Below are 21617 nucleotides of genomic sequence, written 5' to 3'. Positions count from 1 at the left end.
TTTTCTTAAGTCTGTCTCTACCTGGGTCAAAATGCAGTCTGAGAGCTGGGGGTCTTTTCTGGGGGAGGGAGAGGTAGGGGATGCTTTTCTGTTCCAATCTTATTTTTGCCTTACCGAAAGGATCTGGTGAAGCTTTCAATGCAAAATGTTCTCAGTGCCCGTGTCTGGGTTTGGGCTGACTCAAGGGCCATAGCTCCTTGTGTTGTTTTTAAGTCCTGGATTCAAATGTCCTATAAAATCCTGATCTGAAACTACGTAAAACCAATTTTTCCCCTTCCCTTATAGCTCTTAGTGATTTATACAGATATGTTTTCAACAGGGACACGTGATTATGGGCCTCTGCATTTGGCTGTTCTGAGTTGGATGTGATAGGGCTTTTTTTTTCCTTTTATATTTTTTCCTCTCCCAAGCAGTATTGAGCACCTGCAACTCTCATTGACTTTGTTTGTAGTCTTGAGTGCTCCAAATCGCATCCAGGGCATCCAAAGAGGCCTCTCAAACCCTTTGCAACCCCTGGAAAACTCTGCCTGTGTGGAGGGGAGGGGAGGATTTTTTCCTCTTGTATTTTGAGATGATGATAAAGAAATACTGCAATGGCTGAATCTCTGGGAAAGATGAATGTAACTTATGGAACTTAATGAATGTCACTGCCTAGATTGATTCGTTAATTATAAGAGCTTTTATGCTGCAGTCCTGTAATAAGCTAAGTGGTACACTAATGCAGAGCTGTTGCTTGACCCTGCCATCCTGTGCATTAATGGCTGCTCCCTTTGCAGGCCAGTGCTTGTGGTGCTCTGCTCCTGAATTCATTTAGATTTACCATAAGTGCAGGTGGGTGATGGTAATCAGAGGCAGGTGCAGCACTGGGTGCTGACAGGGGAAACTGGAGAACATTTAACTTCCTTGTTTCCTACAGAACTTCTTTCTGGGTTGCAGTTCTAGGCAGGTCCATCCACAGAGATGCGGTTGCACTTCTAGCACATAATATTAAATAAACTTTGCACTGTTTGAGCAAATTGGACAGTGAATTAAAGGGGCAGCAGCATTTTCTCCAGAGGGGCAGGCTGTAAAGGTGTGAAAGAGTATGCAGAAGGCAGAGCTGAGGGCAGAAGCTCCTGGCTCACAGAGCCCTATGCAGAGCACTGGGTTTTTAAGGCCACATAAAAACTGCTGAAATGTGTTGCTAAAGTCTCTGGGGCAGCCTGATTTAGCACTGACCTAGAACAGCAGGAGGAAACTGAGCGCTTCGGGGTCTGCACAAGTTGACGTGCACAGGAGCTACAGTGCTGCTCTTATAAGATATGTGAGGGATTACTTTAGAAGGATGAGAAGCTGCTGCTTCTCCTTTCCAGCAGCTCTGGAGAGAAGCTGGAGCTGATATCTTGTGGCGCTGAGGGAAGAGGGACTAAGTTGAATCAATGCAGCTGGGATGCCATCTGTGGACGGTGCTCCCCTTGAGGCATCCCAAAGAGCATGCTCTTTGATCCCCAGGGCTGGGCTCCCCTGCTCTGCTCTCCCACCCTCACATGCTGCTGGGTCTCCTTAGGGAAGTTTCTTCTTCTCTGTCCCATGGCGGCTGACTGTACAGCCAGGGCTCGGATACAGTGGGGTTTAGGGGTGCTCTTTCTTCACTCTCACTGTAAGAGGAATGTGAAGCAGCAGTCTGACCAAAGTGAGTTATATAAAGGGACTCTGTTCTCAACCATCTTCTTGCTTGTCTTTAGAGTGGCGGGGGAAGGCTTCATTCTGCTTGGAGCTGGATGTCGTGGGAGTGTGCATACAACGAGCCGAGGAATATGCCAAGAGAGTTGGTGGTTACAGCCTTTAACAAAGAGCAGCTTTATGACACTGGGTCTAGTGATGGGGTGAATGAACATAGCTTCCCGGGCTGTGTTGTACAGAGCCTTTAAAGATAACTAATAACTTTGAAATGCAGCCTCCTCTGTAGGTGCAAGCACTGCTCCATCTTAAATGGGACAAATAAACACTTGAATGCCCATGCCTCCCAACAGATCAGACTTGAGAACACCTTTGTTTGTTTGTTTTGTTTTGACCAGGGACATGCTGGGAAGAGACTCAGAGGTGTGAGCAGCAGGGATCTCACAGCTGCTGCATCTCGGGCAGGCAGGGCATGAGTGTGACTGATGGCAGAAACATGTGGGGAATGCCTCTGATAGCCACTGTCACCCCTACCCTGACCTCTGCCTTGCCAATGAGTGCATTTCCAGCTAGTCCTGCACTAAGCCCTTAAAGCAGGGAGAAACTGGGGAAGTTTGGAGTTTAATAGGAGTTAGGGAAACACTTATCACCACAGCTGATAGCAGTTGTAAACATCTGGGGACTTTCTGAACAAAGTGCAGCAGCAAGACCCTAACTTAGCTAAACAGAAGAATCTTGTGCTGATCTGGGGCATCTCTGCATGCCAGCCTTTGAGCCAGGGCTTCCTCTTGTGCAAAGTGCTGTATAAACACAGCCCTTTCCTTGGCTATGATCTAATTATAAATGATTTAACCTGCTCGGAGCTCTGCTGAAGCAGCTGGGGCTCTGTGTAGGCGTGGCCATTTGCTATGGCCTGAGAAGCCACGTGGGCTGTTGCTTTGGATTTGTGGGGCTTTATGTGACACGCTGCAGAGCTGCCTTATTTTCAGTCAATTGAATTGTTGCTCTCATCCATCCCTCAGTGCTGAGGAGGCCGCAGTACAACTGTGAGGAGTGGTTAAAGATGACATGTTCTGTTTACCCACAGCAAGTGATCTTGTCTGGGTTCATCCAAAGTCCCACTAGCAAAATGGGAAGGAATAACTTTTCAGACTGATTTGTCATTGCCATTAACCAAGTGAACAGCAACTCATTTGTCACTCAAAATAGGCATTACTTCTATGCAAGCATCCAGTGTGTGGTTTTCTCTCCTCAAATCAAAATAAGGGCAGAATTGCTCCAAGTCTGGTAATGCATATTTGCATGGTACATTACAAACCACAAATTAGGTTAATCCACTCTCCAAACCCTACCAGCTACCATCTGTGCATGAACTAATTAACCCTTGATACATCTGCCAATCCTGATGTGGTTTGTGAAACCAGTTTCAGGATGTTCATCCTCATAGATGTCCCTGTCTCCCTTACATTGTTGTTGGCTACAGCAGGTTTCATACTCATCAAGTATGATGATCTGACCCTCTTCCCTTGCTGAGAGTTTTTCTTTGGTAGTTCCCTGCCAAAATTGTTGTCAGATCTTTGGTCAGAAAGCTGGAGTAAACAGCTGGAATCAGGCATTTGGTGGGAATTAAAGAGGTGGCACGGCTTCCACAGGTTTTCCACACTCAGTCTTCATGCTCCTCTATTACTGAGAGAGTTCCCCTTGCTTACAGTGGGGTTACAGATAGCAGAAGATGCTGCTTCCCCTTAGCTTTCAGTGCTAAGGAATCTCTCTGCCACCTGCCTTGTAGGCAGCCAAGCCCTTGTGCCTGCCTCAGTGTTTGCTTGCAGAATCCCTTCTGGCCACCCCCCCCCCTTCTGAAAGCATAACAGAAACCCCACTGCTTGCTCACTCCCCCTGCCCTGACTGCCCTGGCCCCAAGCTGCTGCTTGGTAGCTTTCTCTTACTCCCTGCTCCTGTGAGGTAGGATGTCCCTACAGCGAGGGGAAATAAACTTGAAGTTTATGGCTCCATCAGCACCGCGGTGTCTCCTTTCCCTAATTGATCAGATCCTGTCTGCATTGAGCTGGCCGTGCTCTGGCTGAGCCTGCCAGCTGTAGTCTGTTTAAACATCCCCTGTAATTGAGCACTCAGAGCATTAGCTTAGCAGCTTGCTCCAAGCCAGTGGTGCCTCGGTGGGGCTGTTGATGAGGCTTGGCTTCCTCGGCAGAGAGAAGCATCCTTCAGCGCGATTCCCATATCCAGTTATTGCACTAGCAGAACGCTGCAGCGCCCAGACAGCAATGTGCTTCTTTTCTCTTCTGTAGCCTAAAATGAGGGAGGATGTAAATAAAAACTTCGGAGTCTGTTTGAAGCCGCTCAGGCTGTCTTTTTATTGACGTCTCTTTAATATTCCCTCAACAGGAGGATTAAGTAGAGTTGAGAGTTACAGCGGCTACGGAAGTGGGGCCTCCAGGGGAAAGATGAGCAGATTGCTGTAACAGTACTGCGGCCCTCACAGCCTGTCACGTTGTGGGGCTGTTCCTTGGGCTGCAAGCAGGAGTTGGTTCTTTACTCTAACTTCTTCTTGCTAAGGAGGACTTGCTCCCGCACTAAGAGCACATATTCTGTCAGCTTTAGGGAGATGCCTTAATCACTGTTTATTTGAGTTATCAGGGATGGGTTTTGTCCACTTTCTTTGTAATTATGAAAAGAAAGAGCTGAACTCTTGGCCTTTTTTTTTCCTGGGTTTACAGCTGAGCTATGCCCATCCCTCCAGAGCTTAACTTCTTTAGTTCTGTCACACCACACATCCAGCCTGTGCTTACAGCTCCATGGCATGTCTTGCATGCCTTTTTATTTTTGTAAATGAGTTTTATTTTCTTAACTTCAGTTTGAACTGCCTCCTTTGAGGTAATATGGAGAAAATAAGTGGTGTGTGCTCGCCCTTCTGTACTTAATCATTCAGCAGAGTTGCAAATGTGTGAGACCGGCATTGCTGGAGCTGTTTCTGCCTGTCCCCAGAGCTGACCCAAGAGGTAGAGCTTAATCTTTTAAATGTCACTTTTGAAGGGCCCAATCTGTGAGCATGGTACTAGGGATGTCAAAAAATACATCCAGTAAAGTGAAGTGGTAAAGCATGTTTTGAGGCAACACTCTCTCCTGTGGTGGTAACTGCAGCAGATGTCTTGTGGCTACCAGCACTGAGTGTGCAGGTAGTGAGGCAGGCAGTTGGTTGCTGCTGGATGAATCCAAGCCCAGGTGATAGCACAGCAAAGCTACCATGTGATTTTCAACCCAGATGTTAGAGTCATTCTGCTCTCATTGTTCACCTCTAGCTCTGTCTCCCCAAACTCCCTCTTGAAAAGCTTAAGCTAAGGAGGGTTTTGTTTGTTTTTAAGGTGGCAAATGGGGATCTAAGTTTGTCCAAGCCCATGGGAGGGTCCCAGGAACATCTTAAAGCATGTAGCTTGGCCTTGGTGTCCTAATCCTTGCAAGAGATCTGTGCTGCAACATGGTCCCTGCAGACAAAGACACGTGCTCTTGTTTGTGTGCTGATGAATCACATGCGCGTGCTGTGTTCTTGCATTGCTGTCTGCAGTCAGTCAGTGTGGCAGCAGCCATGGTGGAGCAGCTCTGTTGTCGTTCCCCTGCTGATGGGGATGGCTGGAGCAGGTGGTTTGTCTGCTGCTCTTCTGCACCCTCACAAACAAGTACTGGCAGGATTGCTCTTCCTAAAACCTGGGATCTCTTCTCCCATCATACGATTAACCTTCCTGGCTGTATGTACTAATTACCACATGGAATTTAAAAACAGAGCAGGTCCTGGCAGAACATCTTGGTTCTCACATCGTGTTTTTCTTTCTTTCTTTTTTTTTTTTTTTAAAGGAGGATAAAGGGATTTAGTAATAAAAGATGGATAGAGTAAGCAGAAGCATAGCAACAAAGCAAAGGACCAAACAAAGCTTAGTTTGTAATTACTGGGTAAGTACATCCTAGGTCTGAGCCTAGTAGTAAATGATCTTAATGTGCCTCCCCAGTTCAGTTCTTGATGGTGGAGTTCCCTCTTCTCACGATGAATAACTTCAGAATTTGCTGAACTGTAACTGCTGTTCAGTTTACTGACCTTTGCCTAATGTAATAATTCCAAAAACAGCTTACTTTCTTTCCTGATTTTTTTTTAATTTTATTTTTATCTAGTCTGTGAGCTAACACATAGCTGAAGCAACGTCCACTTGCTCTTTCCCAAAGCAAGGCTGTTGTTCTCTGCTCAGAGGGCTCTAAGGAAGAGCTTTGACTATGCCAGGCACCCTTCGTCTCCTCACAGCACATGTGATGCTGTTCTGCATCGCTGGGCAATGTGTGACCCTGCCCAGCCTAAGCCCCCTCTCCAATTCTGTAGTATTCTGACAGAAGGAAACCGATCTCTCCATTCACTATCCTTGTGTAGCACATTTTTGAAGCACTGCTTAAACCGAAATGCCTGCAGCTACTGAAGAGAAGAGCAGATAGATAGGAACCCTTATTCTTTCTGCACTGCTTCACTTTTCTGCTGACAAGCTGCTTAGCCCGCTGGATGTATGGGCCTGCTGTCCTTTTCTGGATAACCCTGATACTGAGGGTGGAAGATGGGGTAAGAGAAGAACAGTTGCTTGTGCCTTGTGTGGTTTGGCTGTGTGGCTTTTAAACTAAAATGTGGGGACAGGGCACAGGATTAGGGAGAGGAATGTTTGTGCTGTCTGAGCTTCCCAGTTCAGGGCAGGGCTGGGCTGCAAGGATGAGGTGTGACCTGCACGGACAGCCGGAACCCTGTGAGTCCCTCTTGGGGCGGAACGGCTCTTCTAGTTTTAGGAAGCTCCATCTGCTCCTGTCCTGCCTCCCTCCTCTGTCTGTCAAGTGGCAGATGGTGTTAGCACTGCTTGCGTGGGTTTTTCCTCTCTTGCGCCTGGGGAACTGTGTGCTGTCAGGCTTCAGTTTTGGCACATTAGGTAAGGCAGGTGAGATGTGCACTTGGGCTGCAGTGGAAGCTGGTGGGCCCTGGTATTGTCAGGGATGTGAGTGTGGGGCCTGAGGAGCAGAGCTCGGAGTGACTTCACCTCAGGCTGGCGTGACTTTCACTGTCACATTTGGACTATCTGCATGACATGCAAAATCCACTCTGGATGGAGTGGCTCTTCTGGAGATGGCCAAAAGCATTACTTCAGGGCGCTCAGCGGGGGCTGTGACGTGTGCAGTTCATCCCGCTGCCAGTTCAGGCGGGCTGCCTGGCCAGGCCCATGCTGCAGAGTGCTCTGCTTGGCAGCGGGGCTGCTCTGCAGCAGGGGCTGACTCTGGCTGAAGGTTCTCTGGGATCTCCTACAGAACTGTATGTGCAGGGACCACGGCAGTCATGGAGGAAGCGATCCTTGCTTGCCGTGTGGAAAGACGTAATGCAAACTATGGCTGCCAATGTAAGAACCGTGCAGCCCTGTATGCTTCTGGGTTCACAAATGGGATTAGGATGGGCTTTTGCGGAAGTAAACAGAGTAGAAAATTGGAACTCGTTTTTCTGTAAGCGGGTGCTGCTAGAAAGGATAAGGGGCTGTATGAGGCTGCTGGAGTGCAACTGGGGAGCACAGAGCTGTGCTGTGCACAGAGCAGGCGATCGTCTCATCCTGCAGCTCAGCAAAGGACTCTCTGGTTGTGGATTTCTTCCCTGTAGGAGCGAGTTATCCAGATGATGAATTTCTGAAGCACGCTCGAGTCACGTGAGGGCCAGATGGGAACATTTTCTAAGCAGTGTGTGTGGGTCCAGCATGCGCCAGGCAGCTCTGCTTACGTGGCAAGTGGGAGCAGGCTGACGTTGGTCTGCAGCACTGAGCTGGGTAGGCAAGGAGCCTGACTGCAGCCTGGCCCTCTGCCCCCCTGCACACAGCCCCTTTTCCTGAGGCATCAGCACTGCACAGGCTGCTTGGAGGGGAGGGGAGGAGGGAGGGCTGGGCTTGGGGAACTGGACTGAAATTCAAGGTCTTATTTACTGCCTGCTGTCAAATCTTCTTACTCCTGCACTTCAGCTGAATTTGCATATTGGAAGATATCACAGGTTATCAACTGATCAATTATTTGTTAAGTGTAGCTCTTTAAGGTACTGCCTCTTCTACAGATAATGTGCATAGTAGAGGTGATCTGCTTCAAGTATGTAGGAAAAGGCATCCTGCAGGGATGAGAGATTTACTTCAAACTGAGACTTCTTGCATTCTAGAGAGAGAAGAACTGAAATCTCTATATCTGTTCAAATACTATCTATATTAAAAAAACAAACAAACAAACAAAAAAAACCCACTTGCTTTGAACACACTGCATCAATGTCCTGCAGTCATAAGAACAAGGGAACCTTATTTAAGCTGCTGTGATGAGGGACTGGGTGGTTACCAGGCCCATCCAGGATCAGGCACTGGGCACAAATATTGGTTTTGTTATAAGTCCCTCTGGGGCCTGCAGGGAGAAGCATCAATGGCACAATTAAACAATATGCCTTGGGCAGTGGTGATTGAAATGATAGATCAAAACACTTGTAGCCTTTCTGTGCCATTCTCCTGTTTCTCTGGCTATCTGTTGTTTTTTGCCCAATTGAATGAGTTAATTGTGTGAGCCAGGGATGTGTGAAAATGGTACCAACTCAGGCTGAGGTTTATCTGCATTTTTTTTTCTTTCCAAGCTGTGTTATGCTTGTGTTGGAAGCCTACACGTGACCAATGCAGAGTCAGTGTTAAAAGTAGATACTTCTATTCTTCAGGACGTTATTACCTTCTCATTTAACAAGTGTCAGGCCCCAGACAGAGGAGAAGGGGGCTGATGGAGAGAAATCTGACAACAGGCTGACAGGGATCGCCAATGGCTGTGAGGGATCAGAAGTTTCAAGGAGATTAAAGAATATGGGGAAACAGTGAACGTGGTGCTCTGGCTGTAGATGGGAGCAGGAACAAACCCTATGGCTTTGGGGGGTCTGCACTGAACTTCCTGCTCCTGGTGGTAGAGATGGTAGCCTGGCATGGAGGAGAAAGCTGTCCCCAAGCTTGGTTGGCAGGGCAGAAAGGAAATGATGGGGGGGACAAGTGAAAGCCAAACCCCAGCAAGCAGCTCAGGAGGAGTCAGGACTGAGCCTGGCCCTCTGTGGTTCCTTACCTGCTCTGGGCAGTGAGGTTCTGTCTGAGCACCTAGGGCAACAGCAGGGCACTTGCATTTATACCAACTTGGTGTGCTTGGCATCCGAAATCAGGATTGAAATGAAGGCTTAACTTCAATTTTCCGTTCTTCCCTATGTGGGGAACATTACAGTGAGCAAGGCTCAAGGCCAGTTCAAAGAATTGGACAACTTCTAAGGAACAGCCCACTCTAACTCTTTCTTACTGATCTGTCAAATACCACTCGTGAATTCACAACACCCATGTTCGTCCCTTAATGCCTTTTGCTTGATGGGGAAGAAAAAGCATTGACTTCCCCCGGCTCCAGTTTGGGGAATCTCTGCCAGCTACTGGACCACCAGTGAAGTTCTCTGAAGTGGAGTGCAGCACTGATTGTTGACTACTCAGGAAGTCATTGTAATTTGAGTTCTCTGTAAGACTGCATTGCTTACTCTTTTCATCCTTCCAAGAAAGTCAGGAAGGGTGAATGCCTGTGAAGTGAATCTGCAAAATGCTCAGCTGCAACCTCACCACTGTAGTCTGTGGCTAATTGAGCTCTTCCTCATGAGGGGCAATAATGCCCTATGGAATTGATCCCTGTTGGAAAGGGGCTTTCAGATGTCAGCATCTCATCAGCATGGCAACTTGTTCTTGTATTCATTTTCCCAGTATTTTATGCTGCACCCTAGAGTTGCACATCTTTTCTGACATTTCAGTATTCCCCAGATGATGTTTGAGGTAAGACTTCAAGGAAGGCCACTTCTATAGGACAGGTCATACCTATGTGATTAAACTTATTTTACACTCCAAAGCAAGATAGGCCATATCCAAGTTCTCCAGGGGGAGTGTCTTTGGCTTAGGATAGCTCCTCAGCTATGCACAGAGATGGGTTGCTGCAGGGGCTACGTGGCCAGTGCTATAACCATGCTGAGCCTTATGACCTATATGAACCAACTAACCTCTGGGAATTACTGCAGCAATATTATGGGCAATATTTACCTTAACAAGATAGAAAGCTATATATGTACTAGCTTAAAGAAAACTGATGGCTCCAACAGCATCCAACCTGTGAATCTTTAGTTGTGCGTTGCTTTCAGTCTATACAGCAGTATTGAATAGCGGATGCTGTAGTCAATGTTGAACTGAATGTTTTGACAGTTTAACATTTTGCTGGCAAAAAGAAAAAAAGGGAATTCAGTATCATTAACTGCTGCTCAGAGAGCTGTGGAGGAGAAGGAGATGCTTTGCACCTGCTGGACCAGGACCTGGATGTAAGGACTGATGTGAACCGTGGAGGTGGCAGCTCCTGAGTTGTGGTAGCACTGAACTCATGCTTTCAGCTCCAGACTGACTCTGGCTTTTGTGGGTTTTCCTGAAGTCCTCTCTGCATACAAGACAAATAGCCTGCTACTAAAAGGAGATGAGTGGGGCTGTATCACAAGCATAAAGCGTTAGTCCCCACCAGTCTGGCGCCTGTTCTCTTGCCAGCAGTGGGAGGAGCAGCAAACAAACTGGTCTCAGTGGCAGCAGAAAAGCTTCTGGTGAAATCTAAATGCAATCATCTGTTTCTTGTGTTTAGTTCACCACGGCAACTGGCTTAATGAAGCCTTCAAAGCCTTTTCCCCTCTAATTCCTTCCTTTCCTCCCCACCTGGGGCTCCAACTGACCCATCCCCAGGTCCCTACCTCAGTGGGGGCAGCTTCAAGGGGATGGGGTCCAGCGAACACTGCCAAAGCCCGCAGTGCTGCTATTTCTGGGTGGTGTGATGGCTCCAAGGGCAGCCTCGGTACTCTGCACAGCGCCTTGGCTCCTGGCTGAGCTATAATTTATGAACCCGTGTTTCTTTTGAGCTTTTAAAAATAATTCCGAGCGGAGGGGTTTGTTCTGGCTCCAGCTGAAGCTGACAGTGAGGACCGTGGGGGTTGAAGCAGAATCAAAACGCCGTTACCTTAGGAGTGGCTTGCTTTGAGCAGGCAGTTTTAATTTCCCTTCCAAATACTGAGATCCCACCCTCCCCCCCCCAAGTCATCTGAGACCAGCCGGCGCTTGGCTGTGCGGCAGAGGGGGAGAGGAGAGGCAGGAAGCGAGGGTTTGTTCGTTTACCGTTACCAATCCCATTGGAAACCGGCTCCAAGCCCCGTGCAGAGTTCCAGAGAAACTCCTGAAGGGGAAACCCGGGGCCGTTCAAAGTTTGGGTGTTGTTGGCATGGGTGCAGCACGCATCTGGGGCCCTTGACCTCCTCCCTGTGCCTTAGATCCCCCCCACAGCTCTTCGTTTGAGTTCTTTGTGAAGTGGAATCCATCACTAATGTCTGATATTTTTATTATTTGTAGGAGGAACTCTTAGAAGCTGGTAGCAATTAGAGCTTAAACGTCTTGGAATAAAAAAAAAAAAAAAAAAAAAAGTCCCCAAGAAGGAAGTTTAATGCTAAGCAGATGTGCAGGAGCAGCTGAAGTATGCTAGCTGCCTTCTGCTTCAGGAGCAGCCCCCTCTCCATCTCGCTGCTGTCAGGCTGGGGCAGCTGAGAAGTGCTGCAGCTTGCGTGCTGCTCCTTGGGCTGGGGAGCCACCCCAGGAACAGGGGGGGTTGTTCCCCAGTTACTGCTCTAGATTGCCTTCTTATTCTGATTTAGATAGATTGTGACTTTGATAAGGGAAGAAAACCACTTTTGTTTTTTCTCGAAATAGATAGGAGCTAACATTTTTATTATGTTGTTGTACGCTGCTCCATGTCAGTTATGAGAGAACACATGGGTGTCTGCAGATGAGGCTGCTGTGGATCTGGGGCTGAACTCCCTCTCTTCTTGGACAGGCAGATCCAGGGAAGCTCAGAGCTTGTGTGAAACACAGTTTACTCTTTCTCTATTTTTAATTGATGGCTGTTTCAGCCTTTTGCTACCAGCTTGTACTGGGGCAAACTGGAATCTTCCTCGTTGTTTCTACATTACGTCTGCATTATTTATCACTGTAATATTCAGGTTCTTCTGTCTGGAAAAAGATCTGACAGCTGACTGACGTTCATAATCCCCTTCCTGAATGCAGTGGAAGTTTATTCAAAAGCTCATAGACAAGTTGCTGACAACAGCTCCTTCACACCCTTTCCCGTTTGTGCCCTGAGTCTGTAATAGAAGTATGCTGTATATTCCCTCTGTAAGCTAGAGCATGAGTTACTCTGCCAGATGATTTCCTGTTGTACTCTACCAGTGTAGAGCCTTTTTTTAATGGTAATCCAAGATAAATTATTGTAAGTTATCATGGTGTATTTTGCATTGGGTTGTGACAGTGCAGTGCATGGGTTTGGGGCTAGATGGTTGGAGTTTTTTTTTCCAGTGGTCACTACTGAGAACTTACTGAAAAACAGGCCAAATCTAGCTGACCTCCAGTATTGCTCTAACATGATGAAGAGTGGGGGCCTGATATAAAGGAAGAATTTAAAAACCTTGCTATTCCCATAGTGCTGAGGAAATGCAGCAAAGTGTTTCTTGGAGCTCTGGTTTCCAGGGGGAATGTCTGAAAGCTCTTTCTCTTGCTTTGTATTGTAACTGAGAAATCACTAGCACATACATACTAGGAATCTTTTACTGGTTGGTTGGGTTTTTTGGCTGCCTTAATGCTACTCTGCAGGTCAAAAGACAGTAGCAAGTCAAATAAGCAAGGGTGCCAGTATGGACTGATCCTCTCTCCCAGTAACTGCAGGGTGCATCTTCCCTGCTGTTAAACTGATTGTTCCAGAGTTGGGTTCTTTATTGCTAATGAGCTTTAAAAATCATTTTTTGGAGTTGCTTGTCAGAATTCAGGAAGTTCTTAGCCTACCATATACACACCTCCCCTTGCATCTTCTCCCAGGCAATGTTAGAGTAACAGGTCTGCCTGTGTTCCCTCATCCCACAGAGTGGGAGTGTTTGCTGGTTCTTATTTTGAAATGGGGGCAAACCTGATAACTTTAGAAACATGCTTCCAGTGTATTCAAACAAAAAAATACACGTGAAGATTATTCTCAGAATCCCAAGCCAAGTATTTACACCTAATTTCATGGAGGGGGAGGGAAAACTTTTGACCTTGTTGATAACAATTGTATTTGGTTTTTCTCTAGCCAGGTTTCTGCCTCACATTTGTTGGCTAAAAATGGTATTTCTATTTGTGCTTTGACTATACCTTCATATGAGCTCTGTACTCTTCTGTGGAGTGTTATTTGTCTATTATTACTTTTCTTAATGCAATTCCAGGGTAACAAAATGCTTGCGTGTACTGAAGTTCCATCTCTGTGAGTTGCCTGTTGGTCTTATGGGGATCATTAACAGCTGCAAAGCTAAATACTTTTGCAGGTCTGAGGCTTAATGAGTCAAACTGTCTCTTGGTACACATTGCCTGTCCTATTGGGAATAGGCTCAGAGCATATCTTACTCAGATTTCAAATTTGAAGAACTACATGTCAGTTTCATAAGTTCACTTTTATTTTAACTGGGTAGTTCTTATGGCTTGACCTTTACACGAATCCCCATCATGCTGACCCAACTCTAAAGAAAAAAGTTGACTTTCCTCTCAGATCTGTTTTAACTAACTTTCAAACTTGCTGATATGATTTTCTTCTTTCTCTAATTACTTCCTCCTTTTCTGGCTGCCCTTTTCTTGGATTTCCAGTTTGGATGTCCAGTTTGTCTGAGACTCCAAAAAAGAGCGTCGCTCCAGGTAACTTCTTGTGCCTTGCTGTTCTGCATGCTACTGGAAAGAAAAGCCTGCAGTTGAAGTCGTGTGTGGTTTTGGAATTGTGCTGAGTGTGTGTGGGGGTCTGTGACTGTGAATTCACTATCTCTGGCAATGGATATCCGGGACCTGTTGCATACCTGTGTGTTGATTTTTTGTGATGCATGATTTTTGACAAAGATGCTGCATTTCTGGCTTCTGCCGCACCCCGATGCTTCCAAAAGCAGTAGATGGCATTTTGTTGTGTGACGTCTCACTTGCCCAACTCCAGCTCTACAGCTTGGAGCAGTTTCTCGTCTTGTGGTGGACTGACCCCATTCAGCAGCAACACACCCGCACAGCCCCTTGCCCATACTGAGGGATAAAGGAGAGAAGACAGCTTTTCCACAGCATGTAGAAAGGGTGTTTTATGGAACAGATGGGACTGAGGAGGATGCAAAAACTGCAAAAATTGTCATGGGCACACAAGGAATCAGGGGAGGAGGGATCAGGGGCAAGACTTCTAGGTGAGGTTGGGTTTGCCCAATATTGCCCAAAGCATTAGAGTAAATACAATTAGGTCCTCTCCTGACTAACCAGTGGACTTCTCTGCCAGAGAAGATTCTTTCATCCTTCTCAAACTTGAAGTCCATGGCTTGTGATACTTCCTTCTCTGTGAAGGATACAGGCAGTAAGACCACACATAGGTATCAAACCAAGGAAGAATGGGAATTCCCCTGCTGCTTTCCATGCCCAGTTTGGTAAATATCCAAGCTGATGCCCTGTTCAAACCCTGTGAGCAAAATCCCACCATCCTCAATGGGTGAGTGCTCATTAGTTAGAGGCTCTTAGTAAGTAACACTGCAGTGATTTCAGAAATGCTGGCCTAGAAAGAAGTTCAGTACACCCCTGGGGGATGTTCTCTTCACTCTGAGCAGAACAGGTCTGATTTCAGGGTGATATTTGGACATAACTGCACAAAAATATCCCAAGTATTCGGTCATAGAAGCGTGGTGGTTAATAGGTCATCTGGGAGTTCAGACAAACAGGGAGACTGAGAAGGAGGGCAGCATGTTGTGAAGAGATGATATTGCTTGGACAGAGTGGCAAGAAGCTCTCAAATGGCCTGGTTTGGAGGTAAGGGAGATGCAAGGTTGGTTTTCTCTGGCTTTCTGTATTTCTTGGGACTGCTTTATGTTGTTGTCTGTAATACGGCAAATAGAATACTAGAGCTTTCTGAAGAAAGAGAAGGTGAAATTTTGATCAGTACAAATTCCTCCTCTTCTGTTAGCTAAATGCATGTTGCTAGTTTGGCTTCAAAAGCTGTGCATGATGAAAGAGTAAACATAAGTGATTAATTGCACTGTGTAATGCTCAAAAAGGGAAATGTTGATACGTAGTTTTGCTGAGAAGTCTTCTGGTGCACCTGCCCAGGTCTCTAGCTCCCCAGGCTGTTCCAGTTCATGTGGTCATTCAGTTGATTTCTCGTTCAGATGAATCCACAGCTCCAACACCGGTACTCTTCAGATCAGGCCTGCTGAGGGCTGTATTGTAATATAGCAGTTAAAGGCTCAAACTTGGATTCTTTATCCTTGTGGTATCAATCAGTGTCTTAGAGTGCAGGAGACTGGAAGAGAAGCCAGTTTGGTGCTGCCCCAGCACCCCTGTCTCTAGAACATGAACCAGCTCCATTAAATGCAGAATCCAGCCAAGCAGTTTAATGTCCTGCTTTGGAAGTAGATGGGTGCCACACTGCCAGACAGTGAGAAGTGCCACGGTGGGTTTTAGTGGGTGTCTCTGACTGCAGGCCATCAGGAATGCAGAGCTTCACACAGCTAAGGAGCCTTCCTCCCCTTCCCATTGTTGCAACCCAAGTGCCAGGAGAGTGGTTGGGGACGACCCAACTACTGTTACATTCCTTGGCTAGTTGGCTTTGTGCAGTGTGGAGTAATGTGGATGCGTTGCCACGCTGAGCATGACTGGGGTGAGTGCCAAAGTACATAGGTGACTTCAGCCTGGTGGAGGACCCTGTCTAGCAGCTGTGTGAAAATCTACAAATGGTTTAACAGATCTGTGTGCAAAATACTTCAGTTTTCTTAAATGTTGCTACCTGTAACCTAGTTGGTTGGAACCGCTGTTCAGAAAGCCAGCTTTCCAAGAAGGAGTGGAAAGAGGACTCAACATTTTTTTTTTCCCCTTTCACCCTCCTGCCTCTAATTTTTCTTGGCTCTACCTTAAAACTCAGCAGATCAAAAAAAAAAAAAAAATAAAAGTCCTAACAAGCTCCAGTTGGCAAAGGTCAGCACCGAATTTCTCTGTTTGTCAGGATTCTGTTGGAAATGCTGCTGAGGACTCTGAAGAAGGAAGAAACTAAAGTGGAGTGCTCACTTGAGAGAGTGCCGGGCATTTACCGAGGGCCAAGCTGCTCCTGGTGCTCTGTCCATGGGATTGGGTTTTGCTGCTGGTTTAGCTCAGCTTCAGGCACATCCAGTGCTGGAAGCCAGTCTGCCTTAAAGCTGCCACTTGTCCCACAGTCTAGAAGGCTCAGTCAGATCTTGCCTCTTGGAAAAGATGGAAAATACTGTGCATCCCTTTCACTGGGGGATGAATCCAGGAGAGAGGCTATTTTCTGCTGCCGTGATGGCAAGGCGTATTCCCCTCTTGATGACTGCATGTGCTGTTGGCTTGGGCTCCCTATAGCTGCTTGCAGCACCAACCCCTTGGGCCAGAAGGGACTCTACATAGTTCATGGAGCTGCCATCTGTGCCCGGTGTCTGCATCTGTAACCAGAATGATAGTGACTGGAGTTGTAGCTGCTCTGCAAGCAAGATATTGCCCCATGCACTAAAAGTGTGCATACTTGATGTGGACTTCAAGAAAGTGTGTACATGAATACTCACTCATGGAGAAACTCCCTGTGTGTTAATTATGGCCCCTAACTTGGGATGAGGGGCTTTGTGTACTGACTTGGCCATCCCTGAAGGAGTGGTGCTCAACCCCGTGTTACTCTCAGGCATTGACATTTTGGGTGTTGGACAAGGTTTTAGGCCAAACTTCTTTGGCTTTAAGTTACTTAACGAACAGATCCAAGCTCTCCCATCCTGCGTTCAGTCTTCCCTATTTAACAGCAGGGTGTCACCTGCTTCTGAACCTCTCCTCAGAAAACACAATCAGATTGCTTTGTCGTTAGTGAAAGAACTGCCTAGCTGATCTCAGACCATGAGCCGCAGAAACAATGGAGTATTAATAACCCATTTGATATCCTTCTGCAAATATTTGTTTTCCTCTATAATGAGACAAAAGGAATTTTGCCAGTACAGTTTTATTGCTAAGACCCAGAGCCTGGAATGGACTTGTACTGAATTCTTTTAGTTATTGTACGTGGTACTGAAGTTCTGTTTCTCTCCACTAAAGCTTCACAGCTCAGGACTGTTAAACCAAGAGCTGTTAACTGCTGAAGTTACGTGCTGTTAGAACTGGGGGGACCCCTGCTTACCAGAAAGGATAGAGATAGATCCCCTTTCTTATTGACACAAGCTGTGAGTGTCCTCTGTAAATCATTGGTGTGCAATTAGAGCCTGAATTTTGGGAAGGGGCTGAGGAGGGGCAGACTGGAGTGTAAGGAGTGTGCAGGAGTATCCAGGAGATGAGTCAAGGACTGATTCTTTAGGGCATATATAGAAAACTTGCTAGGACTAGAACCTACTTCTGATCTGAATCCGTATTTTCCCCAAGGATCTGTAGGAAGCTCTGTCAGTCTCATTCCACTGCTTACTCTAGGAGTTAGTTATTTTAGGAACTGCTTTAGAGTTTGCTCAGGGATCCTGAGCTCTTGTGTAACCTCGTGTGCTTTTCATATTAAAGTATTTTTCATCCCATGTGCAGGATAAAAATTGCTTAGCCCAATTTTTAGGCTATCTTGAATTACTTGGGGATGTATCATTGGCAGAAGGCTCAAAGAAAACATGCAGATACAACGTGTTTATTTACCACAGAGGCATAGAACTTCTGATAAGGAAGGAAAAAAAAAAAGAGGTAAGGGTTTTAGTTAGACAAAGAAAATCCACGTGTTTAAAGCTGAGGATGTGATTGTTGAGAGGGGACGGTCTGATTGGAGGATTTTAAATGGGATTGCTGCTGTTCTGAGTACTCCTTCTTTTCTTCCTTGCCTGCTCTCAACTTTCTCCAAAGGAATTTCCCTGAGACGCATGAAGGGTTACCCTTGAAGGACTGGCTTTAAAAAGAAACCGTAGCTCTAGATATAAGCCACCGCAGTTCCTTCTGGAAAGTGTGCAACCCTGATGTGCTGCTGCGTGGTGAGCTGTGGCACTGGGGTGCCTTCTGCCAAGTGCCCCTGTGCAAACCCTGCGTGTGCCCATGGGGAATGTGCCCGCTGCAGCCCAGGTCTGGGAAGGAGGACTACCTGCCAGCTGGTTACTCAGCTGTGATTCATGTTCGTGGTGTTCACTGAACGTTTGTGGTTTTTGGCTCTTTTCAGAACTTCCACTGACCAGCCCAATCCTACTTCATTTAGTCTGAATCTGTAAACACTTGATTGATAATCATAAAAGGGCAATATAAAGTCCAGCACGCTGTATGGATTAAAAGAGCAGACATGTTTATAGCCTGATAACAGCGGAGTACTCTGGCAAAGATCAGGAGTCTCAAATTTCCATATCCAGATGATTTTATTTTTGGAGTCCACTTGGTGGTTTTAATTTTTGGCTATTGCAAAACCATCATAGGTCTTAGCTGTTGCAACACGGAGGAGGAAGGAGCCGCTTGGAACGGGAGCTCTCTGCTCTTATTTAGGAGGCTGTCCCACAGTCACTGGGCTCTGAGTACCGCAGGAGGAACGATGCTCTCTCCTTGCTGCCTGGAGAGGGGGTCAGGGCGCAACAGTGTCACTTCGTAGTGCCAGCTCTGGGGGCATGGACAAGCTCCGATGACATTTCTGCCCAGCCCTGGGAAAGTAATCGCAGAGGTGAGGAGCGGGAGGATTGTAAAGTGAAGCCCTATGGAGAGGAGGAGGGCTATCCTCAAGACTTTAACCAGGAAACGGACTCGAGGCAAAAATAAACGGAGAGGCAAGCAAACTCTTATTTCAGCCAGCAATCTGTCGTGCGCTCTGCTCTCGGGAGGGCTTGCAAGTTGGAACTGAACTGTAATACTAATTCTGCTTTTCTGGGGGAGGGTTGGAAGGGGGCTTTACCTGGCACGTCAGCCTTATCCTACCCTCTGCTCTTCATTCCTCCTGCCTGTACTGAAGAGGCTTTCCAAAAGTGGAGCTGTGATATCCATGGGGCATTGCAGTGTGCGTGTGAGCTTGCTGGGAATCCTGACCTACTCTATGGGGCTCACATTGTGCAGGCATGATCCTGGGGATCCTGAGCCTCACTGAGGAGTCATTTATTTAAGGATGCCTGTCAGGGGTGGAGGACTGAGGAGGGCTGAAGTTTGTACCCTACTGGCTGTGTCTGAAGGGAGTAACGAACAGCTGAAACCAGGCTTCCCAGATAATGTGTGAGGCTTCAGATTACTGGGAGAAGCTGTTCCTGTCTCTTCCAGCTCTCCTCCTTCCTTTACTGTTGAAGCCTTTCCCAGTGTATGGTGTCTGATCCTGGGAAGGCATCACTTGTGGACCTGCAGGGCTACCCTCCGTGCGGCCATGTGCACCGCTCCAAATTTAAAGCAGGGTGGGATGATCTGTAGTATGTAGCTGTAAATGAACGGATTTATTTGACTTTGATTACTTGTTAGACCAAGGAATTGGGTTTGTTTGGTTTTTTTTTTGTCTTAACAGGAGTCTTGTAACACTTAAAGAAGCTTCTGTTAAAACAGTCTCTTAATTGTAAGCGTTAGACCAGAAACTGTAGTGACAAAGAAGTCCTCCTGTGCAGAATGCCTTATCTAAGCCAGGACAGGGTAGACTGCTGAGTTTCAGATATGTGAATACAGATGGGCTGTATCTTGCTTTTTTTTTTTTTTTTTAATTTATTTTTATTTTTAGAGAGAGAATTGCGGAAGTGGGTTGGCAGTGCTCCTTCTCTGGGTTTGCTGGCTGGGGCACTCCCCTGGCACACGGTCCCTGGCTCAGCATGGGTGGCTGGTGCGGGATGTCTGCCAGCCTGCACTCCGGCCATGGCCCCGCTTTGTTCCCAGCAGGGACACGTGTACCACACGAGCACTGCTCTTGCCACCAAGGCACTGCTGTCTGGTGGTTTTTGTCCTATGAGTACTGCCTAGGAGATAGAGAAGACATCTGGTGTGTGTGCGCTGCAAATAGCTTTGTGAGTGTCCTTTTTCTCCCTTTGCAACTGTTCGGTCCCTCCTGCTGCCTTTCTAAGCACACTGAATTCTTTGCATGTGCATAAATACATTGCCACGGTGGCTTTTGGTTTTGGTTAGAGAATCATAGGGCAAAAAGGAAGTGGGAGCTGTAGGCATTGCTTGCTTAAATAAGATGAAGGAAAGTGCTGCTGCTATTCCCCCTTCCCAGACTGGAGAAGGGACTGTGTGGGAAGCAGAGAAACAGGGGAAGGCATCTCCTCACACTCCTGATAACCCAATTAGCGCTGGTTTAAACCAGAGCACACGAATCGGGCTGATTCATTGTGAACAGAAATACGATGCTTCTTTAGAGTGAACAGCTATGGTGAAAAACTGTGTAATAAATCTTAATGTTGTCAGTTCCCTCCTTTCTTCCCCTGTTCCTACTGCTGGCTGTGGTTCAGCCATCCACAGAAGAGCTAAATCTCTTAAACACAAGCTTCTAGAGGAGATGACTCCTCTTTAAAGAAAATTAACCTATGGAACATGAGAACAGTCAGAGGCAGGCTTAGGGAGCATGGAAGTCGTCTAATTTTCTGGATTTCTTAAGACCGGTCCAAAGGGAGGCATTGTGACAGTGTTTCCTTTCAGGAAAATGTTAAATTAATTGCCTTCGTTTAAGGATTTTCACTGCACAGGATGCTGTTGTAATGACTGATGCTCTCTTTATCTCTCTTTTGGCAGGGATGCTAATTATTTGTCTGCAGAATTAGTTTGCATCTGCAGTTCAAATACATACATGCGTGCTGCTTTTGGAACTGCAATGCAACGCTGAGCATCCTGTGCTTAGCTATTAGTCCCCTGACTTGTCCGGTGGACAGCTTCAGACCATGCTGCTTCCTTCCTGTCTCTTGTAGCCAATTTGTCTTCAGAGATTGAGGAGACCTGGAGCCTGCTCCTGGCTCTGCCCCCGTCACATGAAATGGGACTTTCAGCAGGTCATACATCTGCTGCTGTCTCCCCTCTCCATCTGCATCTTAATCTAGAGAGACAGGAACTGCCTCTTACTGTGTAAAATGTATGATATACTGTTGGTCCAGACAGCTCTGCCTTTATAGACAATGCTGCAATTCAGGAAGCCTGTAAAATTATTTTGCATGAAGGCATGTGTCTGGTGGCTCTTAGCATAGAAATCCAAGGTGCTTTTTGTTCTGCTCTGATGCTTTGAAGGATGTGTTTTTTGAGGGAAAATTAAGAAACTTTGAGGCTTTTGTGACCTTTCAAGGCAGTTTCCAGGCAGAAGCAGTGCCGTGGTGCCCGTGTTTGGAGGAGCTGAGTATGTGCTGTTTATGTTGCATCAGAGCCGAGCCACATCCCGTGCAGCAGTGGAAGCACCGGGATCTCCCCCCCGTGCCTGGTGCAGCAGTGTGCCTGCCCTGTGACTCCTCCCAGAGTGCACAGTTTTGATTTGGAGGTAGAAGAATTCAAAAAAAAAGCAATCAAAATAAGAAGAAAAAAAAAAAAAAAAAGAACCAGAACACCCAAGAAAAGCTTGAGGGCAGCAGGGGAATGGAGGAGAACAGTTATTTTGCACCTCTTTTCATCTGCGTTTGTATGAGAGCCTGCAGTCATTCATAAATGGCTCTGACAGCCAAGTACCTTTAGTACGACTGAAAAGCAAGCGGGGAGGACTGGCTCTAAGAGCTCCAAAAAGGCACCAAAGGGCGATGGAGAGGGAAGTGGGACCCACCGTGCCCAGCCTGGGACGCTGTGCTGTGCCCTGCTCCGAGGCTGCTTCTACACTGGGGAATGCGGAACCGCAGAGCCGGCGGGGGGCAGGCAGGGGGTGGCCGTGTTTTAGCA

General features: G+C 46.9%; 1 protein-coding gene across 12 annotated transcripts in view; it reads left to right on the top strand.

Moving 5' to 3' along the window:
- SH3PXD2A (SH3 and PX domains 2A) overlaps positions 1–21617 on the top strand; it is a 234666-nt gene that overhangs the window by 145588 nt on the left and 67461 nt on the right. For 7 of the 12 annotated variants that reach the window (XR_001467193.4, XR_001467191.4, XR_001467192.4 and 4 more), the window contains one exon: positions 13443–13490. The exons of 3 other annotated variants lie outside the window; for them this stretch is intronic. Coding sequence is in view for 5 of the 9 variants with exons in the window: in XM_421741.8 (XP_421741.4) it covers positions 13443–13490 (48 nt within the window). In the remaining 4 variants the exon portion in view is untranslated. Of the gene's footprint in view, positions 1–13442; positions 13491–18316; positions 18572–21617 lie in introns of those variants that run through there. 2 more of the 12 variants (XM_015288723.4, XM_004942263.5) reach the window with 2 other exon arrangements.

This window comes from Gallus gallus, chromosome 6 (genome assembly GCF_016699485.2).
Source record: "Gallus gallus isolate bGalGal1 chromosome 6, bGalGal1.mat.broiler.GRCg7b, whole genome shotgun sequence".
Taxonomy (NCBI): Eukaryota; Metazoa; Chordata; class Aves; order Galliformes; family Phasianidae; genus Gallus; species Gallus gallus.
Note: the sequence above shows the minus strand (reverse complement) of the source record. Positions and strands in the feature narration are given on the sequence as shown.